We start from the raw sequence: 15,448 nt of genomic DNA on the forward strand, positions 1-15,448 counted from the left end.
ACATCTTCACTCGTGACCAACAGCTTAGAAACTGGCAAAAAAATAAATAAAAAGCTGCGTTCCTGGAAGGAGGAGGTGTTATATAGGGAGTGAACTTCCTGGATTGGGTATAACCAGTGTCCATCACCTGAAGGTGGCCTATAACCTATTAAAGTGGAGTTCCACCCCCCCCCCCCCCCCAAAAAAATTTATATATATTTTACTGTGCTTAAAAAAAAAAAAAAAAAAAAAAAAAAAAAAGATAAAAAAAAAAAAATATTTGGAGAAAACATCTTTTACTCACCTCTAAATGCCTGTTGCTAGGGGGTCCCTCGTAGTCTGCCTCCTTTCGGCACCTGGGCTCCTGACATCATTTCCCTCAGTGCAGGAAGGGAGATCGCCCCTTTCCCTTCCCTCTTGTCAATCATCTGGGTCCCAGATGATTGCGCGGCCAATCACAGTGTGGCTCGCGCATGCGCAGTGGGTGCCCAGCTGTGAAGGCACAGCCGGGTGACAACAGTTAAACTTCCGGCGCCGCTGAGCAGAGGGGGAGAGGAGCGGGGCTTTGATCCCCCACATCACTGGACCCTGGGACAGGTAAGTGTCCAATTATTAAAAGTCAGCAGCTGCTGTATTTGTAGCTGCTGACTTTTAATTTATTTATTTTTTCTAAAGGGTACATGGCTTTAAGTAATTACTTAAGGCTCTGTGTCTCATTATGTACGATAAAGAAAATACTTTTACTGTTCTTTATATATTTTAATCTTTTTAAGGTAGTTTTAAACAGTAATACAAACATATATGGTTCTATAAAAAAATACATTTATATCAAATCGTTAGTGGGTGAAATATATACCTGGGAAATCGGCCATCAAATACAAACATAATAACATACGCAACCAAGAGGAAAGTTATGACCAGCTCAGATAATATAAGCCAGGGCGCGACAAAACCCGGGGGCCAGGTCGCATTTGCGACTATAATTAGCGACCTGGCGCAGCACAGCTGGGGGTATCCTGTCTCCGTGGACCCGCCCCCCCCCCCCTACCGGCATGATCGCGTCAGGCCGTTCCGCCGGTGGCCGGTAATTGAGGCCGCGGCTTAGAGGCCATCTGCGGTCCTAGGATTCCTTCTGGAATCTGGTGCCCTCTTGTGGTGGCTGTTGGTATGACAATCAGCAATGCTAATGGAGCTTCCCTTGCCTGTTTTTTTTATTGCCTGCCTATCTCCTTCCATTTATTTAGAACCCCTAAACATTATATATATTTTTTTATTCTAACACCCTAGAGAATAAAATGGTGGTCGTTGCAATACTGTCTGTCACACCGTATTTGCGCAACGGACTTACAAGCGCACTTTTTTGGGGAAAAATAATTTATTTAATAAAATAAGACAACAGTAAAGTTAGCCTAATTTTTTTTTTATATTGTGAAAGATAATGTTGCGACGAGTAAATTGATACCAAACATGTCACACTTCAAAATTGCGCCCACTCATGGAATGGTGACAAACTTTTACCCTTTAAAATCTCCATAGGCGACATTTAAAAAATTCTACAGGTTTCATGTTTTGAGTTACAGAGAAGGTCTAGGGCAAGAATTATTGCTCTCACTCTACCGATCATGGCGATACCTCACATGTGTGGTTTGAACACCACTTTCATATGCGGGCGGGACAGGGCGCATTTAAAATTATTTTTATTTTCTTACTTTAACTTTTATTTTTTTCACTGTTCTTTTAAAAAAAAAAAAAAATGGTGTCACTTTTATTCCTATTACAAGGGATTTTTACATTCCTTGTAATAGGAATAAAAGTGACACAATTTTTTTTTTTTTTTTTTTAAAAGAACAGTGAAAAAAAAAAAGTTAAAGTAAGAAAATAAAAATAATTTTAAATGCGCCCTGTCCCGCCCGCATATGAAAGTGGTGTTCAAACCACACGTGAGGTATCGCCATGATCGGTAGAGCGAGAGCAATAATTCTAGCCCTAGACCTCCTCTGTAACTCAAAACATGCAAAAAAACATGAAAAAAGCATTACAGGTCCTCTTAAATATGAGATCGGGGGTCAGAGAGACCTCAGATCTCATATTTACACTAAAATGCAATTTTTAAAAAAAAATTGTCATTTGAAAAAATAAATAAAATGTCCCTCTAAGAGCTAAGGGCAATGACTTGGAGACAGGTTGGGGGGGGGGCTGCGCTATCTTCCCCTCACTCGTCTCCATGTCAGGCCAGGGACAGGTCCGGATCGCCGTTACCGACCTGGCTCCTAACTTTTTTAGCTGGCTCCTAGATTCCAAGCAAATTTGTCAAGCCCTGATATAAGTAATAGAGAGTGGGCATGGTAAAACCATGGTGAGCAACTGATAACAACCCCTGTCAACATATCCCTCTCCCTTGCTTAGACTGGGGAGAAGGAAGTCTCATAACAGGTTAAATGTAACATTCATGCAACCCATATTTAACCGCTTGCCGACCGCCTCACGACGATCTACGTCAGCAAAAGGGCTCGTACAGGCAGAATCACATACCTGTACGTTGTCCTTTAAGAGGCGGCAAGCGGGCGCACGCCCGCGGCAAACTCCCTGAGTCGGGTCGTGGATCCCGCGGACTCGATCGACCTCACAAGGATACCTGCGATCGCCTCATGGGGAGGAAAAACAGGGGAGATGCTAATGTAAACAAGCATATCCCTGCTCCCTGTGAGCAGAGCAGAGAACAGTGATGTGTCACACACAGCCATGCCCCCAGTTAGAAACACGCCCCAGGACACACTTAACCCCTACACTGCCGCCTAGTGGTTAACCCCTTCACTGCTAGTGTCAAACACAGGAATCGGGGCATTTGTATAGTACTGATTGCTGTATAAATGACAATGGTCGCAAAAATGTGTCAAAAATGTCCGATGTGTCCGCCATGTTGCAGTCACAATAATAAAAAAAAAAAAAAAAGATATTAATAAAAAGGCCATAAAACTATTTTGTAAACTCTATAGCTTTTGCGCAAACCAATTGCTTATTGCGATTTTTTTACCAAAAATATGTAGAATACGTATCAGCCTAAACTGAGGGGAAAAAAATTTAAATAAATATTATATATATATATATATATATATATATATATATATATATATATATATATATATATATATATATATATATATATATATATATATATATATATATACATATACACATATACACATACATATACACACGCACATACATATACACACACACAGGCGCCAAGCACCAAATGCCTTGCATTTTTCCAAAATGAATGCAAAACATTATTTGAGTAAATGAGGTGGCGAGTGTAACGTCTCTGCCTCATGCAAGGAGCTTGTGCCAGGCAGGACACCCAGAAGCAACTGGGGATAATAATAATAATCATGGAGTAGCTGTGTCTAATTTAGCAATTTATAGCTTTCAGGGGCATCGGCCAGGTATGGTATATGCATAGCTATGTTGATTTAAGCTGGACCAATGTATTATGCATGAAATATTAATACCTGGAATTCATTTTTAGGAATTCCATTTTATTGTACATACACAGATAAGTCAAGGGCACTTGCATTTATTCCAGATGCTCTCCAAAGTGTGTCGCAATCAAAATGTTTCAATACACATTAGAAATTACCAGTTATCTTTGCTGTGCACTTATTCCTTACCATAGGCTCCCTACAGCTCAGAGGAACCGCAGCACTTCTAAAGAAGCAGGAAATTTGACGCACTAACAAGATATGAACTCTTAAAATGTATATCCAGTAATAAAAGATGTCATTTATGTAAATACCTGAGCAGAGATACCAATAAGCAGGAGCCACTTCTGTTGGTCATCTGTTCTATAATTGATGATCTGGCAGCCAGCAAGGCTTGCATGGCGATCAAACATTTTCTGAGGCTGAGAATCTCCTTCCATGCTCCAGTGGTATACGGCCGTCTCAGTCACCAAAGCTACAGTATTGACAGATATCCATTTCCAAAAAATGACCTCCTCTGACATGGTATGAGCCTTCACCTTACTTTTCATCTCAATGTTAAAGATCTGAAGGGTTTTTCCAGCTGCAAAATGAGATAACACACTGCATCAAATAAAGACATAACGTAATTTTGCACGGTTTGGAAGCAGTCCCAGAAAACAAATACATTAAATAAGAATGATTAGCGTGGATAATATAAACAGTTTTCTTAAAGCGGAGTTCCAGACTTTTTTTTGTTCAATAAAAGTCAGCAGCTACAAAAAGTTTAGCCGCTGACTTTTAATAAACAAACCCTCACCTGTTCCACGGTCCGGTGATGCGGCGGCATGGAACCTCACTCCTCTCCCCCTCCTCTCCATGGCACCTCCATTGAAACTGTGGGCACCCGGCTGTGACAGCTCGTGGCTTCAGGGCTAGTCACAAGTTACACTGCGCTCTCCAAGTGGACAAGCAATCTTCTGGGACCTATGACGTGTCCCAGAAGATTGCCGAGAGGGAGGGCCCGCCTAGGCGGCCCATAGGCGGATGCAGGAAGTGGGACAGGAAGTCCCACTTAAAACTAAGTACCCACTCCCCCAAAGAAAAATGACAAGCCACATGTGGCATGTAAGGGGGCAAGAAGTGCTTAAAAATGGAAGTTCCACTTTTGGGTGTTACTCTGTTTTAACCTGGCTATAGACAGTAGCAGACACTGATATAGATACACACAGAATTTATCTGAACACAGATCAACCTGTGAGCGCGCACACACACGTAGTCACAAACATACAAATACGCAATACTCCAACCATGCATGCTCATACCTATGAAGACAAAACAAAAACATTGACTTCACTGTCAGTTTATCCAGGACCGTAGCGCCAGGCCCCTACCTTGAGATTTGCTTGGGCTAGAGAGTCATTAATGTTGTTTGCTGTGTTTGTACAGGATTAATATGTAAATTACGGGCTGTATTGCTATGTAAATTACGTGCGGTATTATGTAAATTGCATGCGGCAGGTAGTATTGTTATGTAAATCACGGACGGCAGGTGGTATTATGTAAATCGTGAGTCGCCAGCTGAGTTGCACACAGTGTAGTGTAGCACAACATAGAGGCTGACTCTTGCCCCTACCCTGCAGCTTTCACAAAACGCCCATTTTCTCCTAACTCCCACCCCTACAGTGAAAGTCTCACTTGCTGGACACCCACAGCTGTCTTTTGCTGGTGGGAGTTTGAGGAAGGATCCACAGACTCTGAATGGCCGAGTGTACCATCAGTGAATTACACTAGCAAAGCAGCGCCCCACGAGTGATGGGAGAGGGTTCGGTGCCCAGTCTACATCTCATGCAGTCAAACAGATCTATCTGTTCTACGAGCTAGAGCATTCTACAGTACATGATGGTGAGCCACAAATGCCGATAGTTGTTACTTCCCACACTGCAAAAGAAAAAATGTGTTTGTGCAAACATGTTCTAGCTGAAAAGGTAACAGCGGCTAAAAATGAATGATCATCATACTAAGCAAATTTTAAGTATATTAGCAAGTTTTTACATATTTTTTTTTTTTTTTTTTAACCTTTAGGAAGAAGGATGCAGACTCGTCATACCTACAGAGAGAAAACAATTACCGTATATACTCGAGTATAGGCCGACCCGAATATAAGCCGAGGCCCCCAATTTACCCCCAAAAAACTGGAAAAAATTATTGACTCGTGTATAAGCCGAGGGTGAGACATGCCTGTCCATCCCTGTGTGTGTGTCCATGCATCCGTGTGTGTGTGTGTGTGTGTGTGTGTGTGTCCATGCATCCGTGTGTGTGTGTGTGTGTCCATGCATCCGTGTGTGTGTGTGTGTGTGTGTGTGTGTGTCCATGCATCCGTGTGTGTGTGTGTGTGTGTGTGTCCATGCATCCGTGTGTGTGTGTGTGTGTGTGTGTCCATGCATCCGTGTGTGTGTGTGTGTGTGTGTGTGTGTGTGTGTGTGTGTGTGTGTGTGTGTGTGTGTGTGTGTGTGTGTGTGTGTGTGTGTGTGTGTCCGTCCAGCCTGCCTGTGTCCGTCCAGCCTGCGTCCCGTCCAGCCTGCGTCCCGTCCAGCCTGCGTCCCGTCCAGCCTGCGTCCCGTCCAGCCTGCGTCCCGTCCAGCCTGCGTCCCGTCCAGCCTGCGTCCCGTCCCGAGCCGAGCCTCCGTCCTTCAGCTCTTCGTCGGCGGCCATTCTAGGATTCAAAAGCCGCGCCTCCGTCGGTGATAGGCGGAACACTCAATTTCCCACTGACTGCTGTTCCGCCTATCGGATGTCCGTGATAGGCGGAACACTCAATTTCCCAGCAGCCTGTGTTCCGCCTATCACGGGCATCGTCTCATCCTCGTCCGTAGTACGAGGATGAGACGATGTCCGTGATAGGCGGAACACAGGCTGCTGGGAAATTCAGTGTTCCGCCTATCACAGGCGAAGGCGGAGGCGCGGCGTTTGAATGTTAGAATGGCCGCTGTCTGTCTGCTCGATACGCTGATCGAGCAGGCAGACAGCGATGACTCGAGTATAAGCCGAGGGGGGCACTTTCAGCCTCAAAAAAGAGGCTGAAAATCTCGGCTTATACTCGAGTATATACGGTACTCTGTATATGCCCTGTTCACACCATGCATGAGCTTTTTTTTTGTTCACAGAGAAAACAATTATGCATTTTTATTGAAGCACAACACACATCACAACAGCACATAAAGTGCAATGCACATAAAGTCTTTCATTACCTTGGAATGGATTTAAAAAAAAAAAAAAAGGAAAAAAAATGAACAATGCAAAGCATTTTACCAATTGCACACAACAGAGGGTACACATCAAATGGACCATAACACACGCACACTGGTGTGAAAGGACCCTGAGTGCAAGCAGCTGTATCAAAGACATTTCCTCCTCTCCAATGAATTGATATTTATAGCGTGTTTAAGGCAGGCCAGACACTACTCATTCAACCAATGAATGAAAAAAAGAGGCGATTCCCCCATCCACACAATCACTGTTGCTGAGCTTTTATTGAGCCTTCCCTGTCATCAGAATACAATGATCAGTGCTGCTGGCTATAGCTGGCAGCACTGGTCATTTGGGGAAAAAAACTGACAGGCTGGTTGCACACAAGACAATTGATAGATCAACTTGTGTACAACAAGCTAGTCCGCGCATTAATCAAAGTTCACCCAGTCCCTGCTGAATTGGCCAAATTCAATCCATGTGCGGCCGGCTTTAACCACTTCAACCCGACAAGATTTTACTCCCTTCCTCACCAGAACACTTTTTTTCGATTCGGCACTGCGTCGCTTTAACTGACAATTGTGTGGTCGTGCAAGGTTGCACCCAAACAAAATTGACGTCTTTTTCACACAAACCGAGCTTTCTTTTTTTTGGTGGTATTTGATCACCTCTGTGGTTTTTATTTTTTGAGCTATAAACCAGAAAAGAGCGACAATTTTGAAAAAAAAAAAAAAAAAAAGCAATATTTTTTTTACTTTTTGTTATAATAAACATCCCCAAAAATTATATATAAAAAAACTATACAGTAGTGACAAGATAAATTGGACTAGACAATGTAGTCTTTTCAGCAGAAAGTGGCACTAGAGATGGCAATAGATGCAATGGGAACATGGGTTGCTACAGACAGCAGTACCGGTAGGAAGCCAGTAGTTGCAGTGTGCAATGGATTTTTTTGTTTTATCTCCAAAAAAATTTAAATACATAGGAATAAGGGGAAATGTAAAAAATACATACAGTGCAAAAAATAGCTAATAACCCCTTTGCATTCCAAATACAATAAATATTGTGCAAAAATGCAAGGTTGCAATAGTGCCTTCACCTTCTATTAGCTATTTTTGCACAATATTTATTGTATTTGGAATGCAAAGGGGTTATTAGCCATTTTTTGCACCCTATGTATTATTGTTTTAATGTTCCCCTTATTCTTATGTATTTACATATTTTTTTTGTATTGAGAACAAAAAAAATCCGTGGCACTCTGCACCTACTGGCTTCCTACCGGTACTGCTGTCTGTAGCAACCCATGTTCCCTTTGCATTTATATTGCCATCTCTAGTGCCACTTTCTGCTGAAAAGACTACATTATCTTGTCACTACTGTATAATTTTTTGTTACCTTTTAGAACAGTGCTACACCATTTCTTTAATACATTACAATTCCAAGTGGGTACGGTTTGGCCCACATTATGTTTGCAGCAGTTCCCTCTTCCCCTTCTTTTTCCCTTTCTTTTGTGCCTTATACATGGTAGCGCAGGAATAATTATCCATTATATAGATAAAAAAAAAAATTCCTCAGTTTAGGCCGATACGTATTCTTCTACATAAAAAAAAAAAAAAAAAATCACAATATGCGTATATTGATTGGTTTGCGTAAAAAAAAAAAAAATAGCGTCTACAAAATAGGGGAAAGTTTTCTGGCTTTATTTTTTTACTAGTAATGGTGGCAATCTGCGATTTTTATCGGGACTGCGCCAATATGGTGGACACGTCAGACAATTTTGACACATTTTTGGGACCACTGACATTTTTACAGCAATCAATGCTATAAAAATGCATTGATTACTGTGAAAATGTGACTGGCAGTGAAGGGGTTCTAACTGAAGGGGGGAGAGGACTGTGCAGGGGAGATGACAGATTGTCTGTTCATACTCTGAACAGATGATCTGTCTGTTCTCCCCTCAGAGAACTGGAAACTGTTTACACACACAGATCCCGGTTGTGTGTGTGCCCCGAGTGATCGTGACCATCGGCTCCGTAGTGCCCGCCTACTGATGTACCATTACATCGATTCGCACAGCCAAGCCATGTTGCCGCAGTATAACTGTGGCAGCTGGTCGTCATGGAGTTAATAAAACAGCCCCCCAAACCATAGCTATATATACACACACTATAGCTAACCAAAACAGAGGGGAGCCACAGAGCAATGAGCTGAGGGGGCCCCTGTCATTTTGTATGGGGTCCCATGACTACTGCTGGCTGCCTGTGTTCCGACGGATTTGGTGACCTGTCAGAATCGGTAATGGAAGTGACATTCCGTCGCCGCCATCTTGCTACACCGCACACTCCTCCACAGTAACAATGCACTGAGAAGGGGGCAAGCGGACATCTTGTTGCACCCACAGGAGTTTTGCACTTCACAGTTATATTTAAAAGGAAATATAAGCATATAAGTTGAAATACAGTATTTGGAAATCCATCGACTGTTTACGTGTTGCATTATAAAAGCAGCGCTGTTCTGTCACATTAGCAAACCTGTGAGACCAGCAGGTTTGCCGCTGCTTTTAAAATTAAACAGTCCGTTGGTTTTCTAAATACTGTATTTCAGTATAAGCTCCATTTTCTGTTAAAAATAACTGAAATACAAAACTTCGGTGGGTGTAATAAGATGTCCGCTTGCCCCTCTCCCCATGTATCCCGACTGTGGAGAAGTGCGGGGTGCAACAAGATGGTGGATACGAAACGTCACTTTCATTACCAATTCCAACGGGTCTAATCTGATGGAACACCTGCTGCAATATCAGTTCTTGCACTGTGCTGCTAAATTGTAGAAGGAGAACTATGTGCCCAAAGACATTTTGGTGATGACGTCTACTGATCGCAAGCTCACTGACAAAGGTGTGCTGACAGCAGTTGTGACATCAGTTTAGACAGCAGTGTCACTGGCTCTCCAGAAATAAAACCACTACAAACACACAGAAACCTTTCACGCACATTAGCCACAGTGCAGGTAGTGATATTACAGCAGGTGGGACAACAGCAAGCTCTACCACTGATCCAGGCTGATCAGAAGCACTAATTACTGCAGGAGAGGGTAGTGGATTGTCTGGCATTCTCAGTTAAAAGCAGGATCAGCAGCCCTGGATCTGGAGGAGGAGATCCTTGAGTCATAGGTCTGCTGAGCAAAATATACCTCTGGAGGAAGCTAGAGGTAACACTGACAAGGTCCCATAATCACAACACCTCCCTCCAACCCCATTTTGATTACAGTCCACCCCCTCTCTTAGTCACAACTCCTCCCTGTAACCATACCCCCCCCCCCATATAAACTCACCTTCTCTACACAGTTACAGCGTCTGCCGCCCACCTCTCACTGATCACTGTGCCTCTTTACCAACTACTTTACAAATCACAGCACCTCTGAATGCAACCCTCTCCTCCTTATGCTACCTCCAGTCTACCAATCTTTCACCTCTTCCAGAACTTCCCTCCTATCCATCTCACCTCAACCCATTTCATTACACTGCCTTTGTGCCATACATCCCTCACCCTCCAGTTCACAGCACCTTCCTTCCATCTAATATACCCCACCCAAAGACACACTTGCCAACCCTTCCCCGTTTCCCTATGGTGTGTGTGTGTATGGGGGGGGGGGGGGGGGGTGGGGGTGCAGCTTGGTATCTTTGCCTTGGGCACTGGATGGCCTTGTCCCAGCAGTGGTGGCATCGATAGGTAAATCGCAGGGCACATTCATAGGTATATCACCACTGCTGAATGTTAGCTCTCTATTTTCATTGTACATATCATAAGTAATGGCAGTTTTTAATTTTTAAAACAATGATGTGCTAAAGGTTGTATGTGTCCCTGAGTACAAGGAGGCTTTTGTTTTGTTTAACTGTTAAATGTCTCTAAAGTCATTGCGGACCCACCCACAGTTTGCCATGGCACGCTGCAAGAGCCACATTACTACTCTACTTATAGGTTGTAAAACTCCCTTTACACTTTGTACCTATAATAAGGCTCACCTATAGGTACTGTAAATATCTTGTAAATGTGTGCTGTGTATACTGTGCCAATGATGTTATCGGTAAGTACCGTGACCGGTGGCTCCCGCCGGTCACGTGGCTCCAGCCAGTCCTCTCTCAGCCCCCCCCCCCCTTACAATTATTATTATTAATAATAAACAATTATCACATTTTAATTAAAAAAAAAAACTTTAAATTTTATTTATTCCTAAAAAAAGGCCCACCAAAATTCTCAACACCATGCCCATGATGCTCTTAATCTGGCCCTGAGTTTATCTCAGGGAAAGTAACAGCAATGTCAAATTATTCAGCATGATCAGTCCCTACTTTCATTCCTTCCCCAGACTGGGGAACTAGTGAAGAGATGTGTTCTGCTGGTGCCTATGGACAACAGATTAACAGGTTCCACCAAATGCAGCTTTAATACAGTCATTATATCACCAATGTAAATTTACTTAAACTGAGAAAAAAAGCATCCATAAAGGGTTGTTCAAACTGTCCCACCAGATATTATATCTCAAGCTTTTTGCCCTGTAAAAGCATATCCTTATTCACTGCCCATCCTCTGGTTTTAACCACTTAAGCCCCGGACCAATTTGCAGCCAAAGGACCAGGCCCATTTTTGCGATTCGGCACTGCGTCGCTTTAACTGACAATTGCGCGGTCGTGCGACGTGGCTCCCAAACAAAATTGGCGTCCTTTTTTTCCCCCACAAAGAGCTTTCTTTTGGGGGTATTTGATCACCTCTGTGGTTTTTATTTTTTGCGCTATAAACAAAAATAGAGCGTCAGATTTGAAAAAAAATGCAATATTTTTTACTTTTTGCTATAATAAATATCCCCAAAAAATATATATATATATATATATATATATATATAAAAGTTTTTCCCTCAGTTTAGGTTCGATATGTATTCTACATTTTTTTTTACCAAAAAAAAAAAAAATAAATAAAAAAAAAAAAATCGCAATTAGCGATTGATTGGTTTGCGCACAAGTTATAGCGGGACACCAGCGGTAATCCGGTCCGCTGGTCCCACGGCCACGGAGCACAGGACCGGGTCGGGACCGCCGACCCACGGCTGGGCACTTAATCACGTACTGGTACGTGATTGTGCCCAGCCGTGCCATTCTGCTGACATATCGGCAGAATGGCGGTCCTTAAGTGGTTAAAAGAGGATAGGTAAAAACAGCAATGCCTACAAACTCCTATATGATCTAACAAATGTATTTTAAAAAGCCATTTGGCAGCTATCATTGTAACTAGGGATGCACCGAATGGGTTTTTTGGTGCCGAAACCGATACCGAAAATGAAAAATACACTAGGCCGAAAACCGAAACCGATACCGAAACAGCACCGATACCGAAAATGACTGTTTTTAAAAAATATTTTTATACAGGAGGTGGTCAGAGGCTGGGGACATGGTACAGGAGGTGGTCAGAGGCTGGGGACATGGTACAGGAGGTGGTCAGAGGCTGGGGACATGGTACAGGAGGTGGTCAGAGGCTGGGGACATGGTACAGGAGGTGGTCAGAGGCTGGGGACATGGTACAGGAGGTGGTCAGAGGCTGGGGACATGGTACAGGAGGTGGTCAGAGGCTGGGGACATGGTACAGGAGGTGGTCAGAGGCTGGGGACATGGTACAGGAGGTGGTCAGAGGCTGGGGACATGGTACAGGAGGTGGTCAGAGGCTGGGGACATGGTACAGGAGGTGGTCAGAGGCTGGGGACATGGTACAGGAGGTGGTCAGAGGCTGGGGACATGGTACAGGAGGTGGTCAGAGGCTGGGGACATGGTACAGGAGGTGGTCAGAGGCTGGGGACATGGTACAGGAGGTGGTCAGAGGCTGAGGACATGGTACAGGAGGTGGTCAGAGGCTGGGGACATGGTACAGGAGGTGGTCAGAGGCTGGGGACATGGTACAGGAGGTGGTCAGAGGCTGGGGACATGGTACAGGAGGTGGTCAGAGACTGGGGACATGGTACAGGAGGTGGTCAGAGACTGGGGACATGGTACAGGAGGTGGTCAGAGACTGGGGACATGGTACAGGAGGTGGTCAGAGACTGGGGACATGGTACAGGAGGTGGTCAGAGACTGGGGACATGGTACAGGAGGTGGTCAGAGACTGGGGACATGGTACAGGAGGTGGTCAGAGACTGGGGACATGGTACAGGAGATGGTCAGAGACTGGGGACATGGTACAGGAGGTGGTCAGAGACTGGGGACATGGTACAGGAGGTGGTCAGAGACTGGGGACATGGTACAGGAGGTGGTCAGAGACTGGGGACATGGTACAGGAGGTGGTCAGAGACTGGGGACATGGTACAGGAGGTGGTCAGAGACTGGGGACATGGTACAGGAGGTGGTCAGAGACTGGGGACATGGTACAGGAGATGGTCAGAGACTGGGGACATGGTACAGGAGATGGTCAGAGACTGGGGACGTGGTACAGGAGGTCGTCAGAGACTGGGGACGTGGTACAGGAAATGGTCAGAGACTGAGGACGTGGTACAGGAGATGCTCAGAGACAGGGGACATGGTACAGGAGATGCTCAGAGACAGGGGACATGGTACAGGAGATGCTCAGAGACAGGGGACATGGTACAGGAGATGGTCAGAAATTGCACACATGATACAATTGATACAATGCAGCCAGCCAGTGTCCCCCGTTGCAGCCAGTGTGTCCCCTCATAGCAGCCAGTGTCTCCCCTCATAGCAGCCAGTGTCTCCCCTCATAGCAGCCAGTGTCTCCCCTCATAGCAGCCAGTGTCTCCCCTCATAGCAGCCAGTGTCTCCCCTCATAGCAGCTAACCTGTAAAGAGAAGAGAGAAGAGGAGAGTTGCCTTCGTCGCCTGTTTGATCACAGCAGGGGAACATCACAGCTTTCAGTTCAATAGCTGTGTGTTGTTCCCGGCCGCGCGCCGTCACTTACAGCCCCTCCCCCTTGTCAGGGCACTTTGATAGACAGATCATCCGTCCAATCCTACGGGTGATCTGTCTATCAAAGTGCCCGGACAAGGGGGAGGGGCTGTACGTGACGGCGCACGGCCGGGAACACACAGCTATTGAAATAAAAGCTGTGATGTTCCCACTCTGTGATCAAACAGGTGGTGGAGACGGCTCTCCTGCACTATTTGGAATGTTATAGCTTTTCATGATGGGCGCACCAGGGGTGGGGGGCGGAGCCCCGCCCCCTACCCTGGCCCCGCCCCATTTTCGGCTCCATTATCGGCCGTTTTTCTCTTTCGGCAAATTGCCGAAAAGGGCATTTTCGGCCGATATGTTTCGGCGGCCGAAATTTCGGTGCATCCCTAATTGTAACAATTTGTGGCACAGCCCCAAATTCCAAAATCTTTAGAAAAGTGGTTTAAAATCTACACAAAAACAGAATGCAATAATTTGCAAATCTAATATTTTGCTCATAAGAGAAAACATTAAAAAAATAAATAAGATAGTTGTAAAAATTTAACGGCAGCAAAAATGTTGGGACAGGGCCCTCCTCTTCAACACTCTGTAAATGTCTGGAAACCGAGGAGACCAGTTACTGGAGTTTTGCAAGAGGAATGTGGTCTCATTCCTGCACGATATAGGATTCTAACTGCTCAATAGTCCTGGGTCTGTGTCGTATTTTTCAGTTTCAAGATGCTCCAAATATTTGCAATTGGTGAAAGGTATGGATTGCAGGCAGGCCAGTTAAGCAGCCAGACTCTTCAACTACAAAGCTACTGTTGTCATTAGATCAAAAAATGTGGTTTAGCATTTTTCTGCAGAAATATTGAAGCTCTTCCCTGAAAAGGATGCTGTCTCTATGGGAGCAAATGCTGCTCTAAAACTTGGATGTATCTTTCAGCATTGATGGTGCCTTTCCAGATGTGCAAGGTGCCCATTGCATACGCACTAATGCGCCCGCATACCATCAGTGATGCAGGCTTTTGAACTGAGCCAGAAGGTGCTTCTCTTTTGTTCGGAGGTCGCAGCAGGCATGGTTGTCAAATTTTGATTCGTCTGACCACAGAATAGGTATCCACTTTGCAACAGAACAATTTTAAATGAGCTTTGGCCCAGAGAAGATGGCAGCGTTTCTGCATAATGTTCAGATAAGACTTCCTTGCATGATAGCGCTTTAATTTGCCTTTTGGATGGCTTGGTGAACTGGGTTCACAGAAAATGATTTTTGGAAGTATTTCTGAGCCCATACAGTGATGTCCAGAATCATGCCTATTTTTTTTTTTAATGCAGTGCCATCTAAGGGATCGAAGATCACAGGCATCAAATATTGCATTTCGACCTTATCCCCTCCTGCACACAGATTTCTCCAGATTCTCTTAATCTTTTGACATTATGTACTGTAGATGATGATCTTTATAAAAGTCTGCAATTTTATGTTGATGACTTATTTAACCACTTTCAGACCGGACCATTTTGCTGGTAAATGACCAGAGGTCTTTTTACAATTTGGCACTGCGCTGCTTTAACTGGTAATTGCGCGGTCATGCAATGTTGTACCCAAACAAATAGAGCTTTCTTTTGATGGTATTTGATTGCCTCTGCGATTTTTATTTTTTGCGATATAAACGTAAAAAGACCGCAAATTTTGAAAAAAAATGATATTTTCTACTTTTTGTTATTAGAAAAATCCAATAAACTCAATTTTAGTCATACATGTAGGCCAAAATGTATTCAGCCACATGTCTTTGGTAAAAAAAAAGTCAATAATTGTATATTTATTGGTTTGCGC

General features: G+C 44.1%; 1 protein-coding gene across 2 annotated transcripts in view; it reads right to left on the bottom strand.

Moving 5' to 3' along the window:
- Window positions 1-15,448, bottom strand: part of LOC143940359 (clathrin heavy chain 1-like) — a 253,280-nt gene that overhangs the window by 116,780 nt on the left and 121,052 nt on the right. For both annotated transcript variants that reach the window (XM_077461620.1, XM_077461619.1), the window contains exon 3: window positions 3,776-4,044. In XM_077461620.1, coding sequence (XP_077317746.1) covers window positions 3,776-4,044 — 269 coding nt within the window. The remainder of the gene's footprint in view (window positions 1-3,775; window positions 4,045-15,448) is intronic.

Source organism: Lithobates pipiens, unplaced genomic scaffold (genome assembly GCF_037356315.1).
Source record: "Lithobates pipiens isolate NorthernLeopardFrog02 unplaced genomic scaffold, aLitPip1_a1.2 Scaffold_3, whole genome shotgun sequence".
Classification (NCBI taxonomy): domain Eukaryota; kingdom Metazoa; phylum Chordata; class Amphibia; order Anura; family Ranidae; genus Lithobates; species Lithobates pipiens.